This window comes from Microtus oregoni, unplaced genomic scaffold (assembly GCF_018167655.1).
Source record: "Microtus oregoni isolate MIOR12 unplaced genomic scaffold, Mior012 000002F_ref0000024, whole genome shotgun sequence".
Classification (NCBI taxonomy): Eukaryota; Metazoa; Chordata; class Mammalia; order Rodentia; family Cricetidae; genus Microtus; species Microtus oregoni.
Genome location: NW_024543061.1, coordinates 19,586,655 through 19,591,893, shown reverse-complemented (window position 1 = coordinate 19,591,893; position 5,239 = coordinate 19,586,655). Strand labels below are relative to the sequence as shown.

The following is a 5,239-nucleotide window of genomic DNA, read 5'->3' as shown; positions in this document are numbered from 1 at the left end:
ACACTGTTCTTAGGTAGTGGCTTACAGGTGACCAGTGCTAGTGACATTTGACAGGAAGTGGTCTGAATGTGTCTCATCTTTATTGTATATTGAAGCAATTGTCCCACAAAACAAAGCTCTGAACATAAAGATTCTCTTCAGAAATCATTGCTCTGCCTATGCTTCCTATACATGTTAGAATTCTCCAGAAGTTCTTTTAATAGAGTAGGTACCTCATAGCTCTTCCAGTTACTCACTATTGTTATGCCCTGGATCCATCTTGTAAAGACATCTTTTTTAAAGGTGGATGAGGTAGCATATGTCTGTAATCTCAGAACTGGGGAAACAAAGAATGATGGATCTCAACTATCAGGACTGAATTGAAGAGTTCCAGGCTGCTGAGACACCTCATATTATGAAACAGGTAGAGACAACCTGAGGACGAACACTTCCTAGACACCCTAAAAGCACCAGCATAACCACTGATGCATGTGTACATGAACACTCACAGACAAAAACCAATCAATAAAATATAAATACTAGTGTTTGTGTGGTCTGTGTCCCAGGTCAAGACTGACAAAGGCATGTCTTGGCTTTCTCCATTATAGAAGAAACAGGAAATATAAAGGAGGAAGAAGCAGGATAAATACTTTTCTGAAGCTGTGGGAGGAGCTAAGTGTTTTTAAAGCTGAATTGAAAGGATTACTTCCCCCTCCATCTGACAGATCTTGAAAAAGTTATACTTGGCTTTTATCATAAAAACCTGAAGAATGCTGTGAGAAAAACATTCCCATGACAATATTTGAGACTCCCTAGAAATGGAGACTACAGGAGTATCTTCCTCTCACCAAGGATCCACACTTAGCCTAGAGCCGTTCTCCCAACATTTTCTTTTTTTGAGGGAGAAAGCTATGCCCTTGGTTCTGAAAATACAAGGAAAGAGATTTTCCCTGCTGTTTCCATTTTTTTCATTAGCCCAAAAAGAATTGGTTAAAGTACTCTCAGATTTTCTCTTTTGCCTTTTGGAAAGAGGGTAAGATGGTTCTAGTCTTTATTACTGCACGATTATGTTAACTTTACTTTTTTTTTTTTTACCATATTCAGCAAAGATTACCATTCATATAGATTGCATTATTTAGTGTTAGAATTCAAAGATAATTATTAAACTGTTGAAAACATCAGTTGTCACTCCTCATCGGGGGCACTGACTATGAGGGAAGGTAATGCCTTCTTATAATCACAGTACAACCCTCAATGAGCATGATCTACGTTTTTAGTTACAGTGCAGTGGTAAGCAAGCACCATTAGGCACTGTCTGGACAGACAGAACTGAGATGCAGTCATCAGTTATCTCCTCTGCCATCCTTAAAAACTTTATTTGTAATTTGCTTAAATATTTTTAGTCTCCATTTTCATGTCTTTGCAGAGTTTGGGTCTGTTTCTTATTTTTGAATTATTTGTTTATTGTTTTTAAAGTGATAGATAAAAGAAAAGGTGAGTAGGAAGGTGGGGATGATCTGGGAGGAGTTGAGAGAGGAGGTGAGTGATCAGAATATATTGTATAGAAAAAAAATCAATTAAGTATGGTTCACACAGCCAGCAAGATGGCTTGGTAGGTTAAAGTTTCCTTGCTCCAATCTGATGAACTGAGTTTGTTTGCCCTTATTCCCAGGGGAATCACTAAAAGTAGCTGGACAAAGTGGCTCACATCAATCAACTCAGTACTCCTATGAAACAAAGGAGTTAGGACAATTACCCTGACCCTTGTGAGTTTACTATGTGGCAAAAAAACAAACAAACAACAAAACAAAACAAAACAAAAAACAAGAGAAACCTTGTCTCAAAAGAAGAAGGCAAGAACTGATTCCCAAAAGTTACCCTCTGATCTCCTCCGTCAAGTTGTGGTCTTTACACATCCACATTCACATGCATACATAACAGTGATGATAAATAATATTTTAATGAAACACATAAACTCAAAGTTTGACTAAAGATTTATTATTGTTCTCTGAGACTTGAGACCACCCCAACCTATTTATAGATGACCAAGACAGCATCTAAAAAGAGCAGATGTGGGATTTGATGTGAACTGTGGTTTAGGTGATGCTCTTTACATTTGTACCCTTGTCCATGGTGAGCTTCAAGACAAATGCAAGCTGTTTGTTTTTGGATAAGCTTATCCACTGAATTTGCAGACATAGGGGAGCTTCACCTCACAGGTATTATCTCTCCATTTCAGAAATCCTGGAAAGAGAAAAGAGGTTAAATAATGGGGGATATGGATCTTGAGAAGATAATGAAGAAATGCCTCAATCTGTGGCTTCAGTTTAAAAGTCACTCCCTCATGCTCTCCAGTGGTACAATCCAAAGGAATGAAATAACCAAGCAGCCAATAAAGAAGATGAGAACAAAACAACATTCCATTTGCTAGCTCAGAGGTACCCAGAATTGTGAGAAGATTGGTATACCTCTAGGTGAGGTGGTTCTTACCTGAAGCTCTTGACAAAGTGCCACAAAAACCACGGTCTAAAGCAGTGGATGGATTCCTCTCCCAGTTAAGGTAATTCATCACATCACTGTTACTCCACTCCCATCCACCTCCATTGGGTTGTTCACCCTGATGACGAGGGAACCAGATATAAGTTAGGGTCCTGAAAGCTCTGCATGTATGAAACCTTCAGTGAATCCCTGGATTCCCTCCCAACCTCCATAACTCAGTTGATCATAATTTATAAGAACATAGCATTAGAATTATTGCTGCCTTCATTTCTACTTATGTATACAGAAACTACTGATAAAATTAGGACCCGATGAAATTTATTTGAAATATATATGGTAGGAAATCAGCTATTTCCTCTAAAATGGAAGTAGGATGTTTATTCTACAAAGAGAGAATATAGTATGTCACTTTATTCTATATTTCTTGATAATACTGTATGCAGGCCCTCTGAAACTGACAGTGAATTCTCCCAAGGCCTCTTGAGAGACCTTTCTAAAAGTCAGTCAGAGTCACATAAACTTCATCTGAAATCTAGGAATCCTAATAGAACTCAGCTCTACAACAGACCCTGATAGTTTCCCTTGTTTTAATGTTACCCCGTGTCTAACTTCTGTGTCTTTTAGGGCTCTTTCTGGGAGTCTCAGCAAGTGTGCCCATGTGATAATGACATGTAGTAAATAGAGAAGAGGAAATCGTACCAGGGTGGGATCATGGAGCCCAATCCAGACGTAAGAGTAGCTGTTCCCTGTGCTCTTCACCAAAGAGGACAGGAACGAAGCCTCAGCTCCAGTGAGAACAGATACGAGGTGCCCTGAGGGCCTCTTTTGGCAGGCTAGCTGTGTGAGGAACAGAATCAAAAGGAGTTTTAGGCTTCACTGGATAATGACAAATGTAAGTGAGGGGACAGGCTATATTGAAAGTCAACTATTCATCTCGGACACAAAGCACTAGAGAAAACATAACACAACATCCCCCATGACCCACATGTACTTTCCACACCCCAGCACTCACTTCTGCATCGAACCAGGTTTGTGGTATCCGAAACAAGGCATAGCAGTAGGAGCCATAAGCCTTGGAGCCTTGGGGACAACTAATGCGTGGTGATGGCGCTTCCTTCGGGGAATCTTCACCTGGGGTGGAGTAAGATAAAGAGAGCCATGGGATGAAAAGAAAAGTGGAACTTAGTTGGGTTGGTCAAAATAGGGCTGTTTTGGCAAACTATTTCTTGGAAGGAAATCAATATTAAGTCTCCGTGTAGTCTTTGAGACTTTTTATAAAGTGGCAAGCCTAGTAAATGATGCAAGCTCATTTTCCTCTTCCTTACTATATACTAGTTCATGACTCCACCAACTCTAGGCTGATAGGTTTAACTCCCATTGTCTATCCTTCTTTTCCTATGGAGTTCATGGTTTATCATCATCTCTACCCTTTCATCCTACCAATAGTAATTGTAGCATCATGACAAAATGATAATCCTATTATTCCACTGGTGACAGACCACCATGATACCTTCCACAACCAATGCCCTGGGAAATGCAAGATGATGAAACTGTCACAACGGTTTTCCAGTATGGATATCCCTCATTATTCCTTATGAGACTTTCCTCTACTCCGTGAACCTAAACACTCACAAGAAGTCAGTGCTAGAGACAGAGAAGTCTTACCTTGAACCTGAGAAAAGAGCATCAGGCAGGAGAGCAGCATCCAGGACATGCTGGTGAATGCTATGCGAGACAGCATCTTGCCTGTGAGGGAGGAACAATCAGAGTCACTCCAGGTAGTGTGGATAGAGAAGGCAGGCAGAAAGGACCATCACTCTCCTTTTTTTACTAGTTCTGCAGGGATACACCAATTTTGTACCACCTCCCCCTGTGGTCAAGAAATCCGTATTTCTTTCTTGCTCTGATAGCTCTGTAGGTAGCCATTACTGAGTCAAAAAGCTCGGTGTTATGCTAGAGCAAAAACCAGGAACACCTAATGAGAGGTGAACCCTGCAAGGCTCTCATCATCTTCCAGCTTCTACTTACCTACCTGGCAGAGAGATCTGGGATGGTTTGTCAGGGCAGAGATGGCTGTGCTTTTATATCAGGATTTGTGGGAGGAGCACCAAAGTGAATAACCAGAATGCTTATGCAGGTTAGGATGGTGGGTAGTGCTTGGCATGGACTAAGGGGGTTCCCAGAAAGAGCAGGAGGATCTTCCTGGCAAAGATGGAGAATTTTCACAATTACCTCCTTCTTGTTAGTAGCACTGCTTTTCCCTAGGCGTGAGTGAAGTTTAACCTTCCACACCCTTTACTAGATACTCTGTTCCAGGAAACAGAAATGAACTACAGCAGCAGTGGAACATAAATTATGCTGTGACATAAATTTTAGATATTATTACATGGGCAGTTAAGGAAAATAAATGTAAGAGTGTAATAAAATCAATATGGAAAATCTCACTGTGCACACATTTCTTTACACCTGTCTGAAATACATAAAACAAATTAGCAAGAATTCAGTGAATTATACAGTTTAAGTGAAAATTAATTGATTGAAAATGATAAATTCATGAAATACAGGCTTAAATAGCTGATAAAGTTTCATATCAGTATGGAAAATCAGCTTTCAATAAGTCAGCATTCTTGTTAGAAACTTAAGAAAAATCAGCCGAACCAATATACACACACACGCACGCACGCACACACACACACACACTTTTCTGAGGTTAGTTCATTGTACTTTAACCTGGCAATTTGTTGCCTACCTTGGGGACCAT

General features: G+C 40.0%; 1 protein-coding gene across 2 annotated transcripts; it reads right to left on the bottom strand.

Annotated features, from left to right (window-relative positions):
- Positions 1–1,962: 1,962 nt before the first annotated feature.
- Positions 1,963–4,529, bottom strand: LOC121441000 (regenerating islet-derived protein 3-beta). Of its 2 annotated transcripts, none has more exons than XM_041642132.1 (6): positions 4,511–4,529; positions 4,144–4,224; positions 3,491–3,609; positions 3,178–3,315; positions 2,470–2,596; positions 1,963–2,223 (listed from the first exon to the last, which is right to left on the bottom strand). In XM_041642132.1, exons 2-6 carry the CDS (start codon positions 4,217–4,219, stop codon positions 2,156–2,158), a joined length of 528 nt encoding a protein of 175 aa, XP_041498066.1. In that variant the 5' UTR covers positions 4,220–4,224; positions 4,511–4,529; the 3' UTR covers positions 1,963–2,155. The 2 variants fall into 2 exon arrangements, with proteins under 2 accessions (XP_041498066.1, XP_041498057.1); XM_041642123.1 differs by having other exon boundaries at positions 4,507–4,523.
- Between the last annotated feature and the right edge of the window lie 710 nt (positions 4,530–5,239).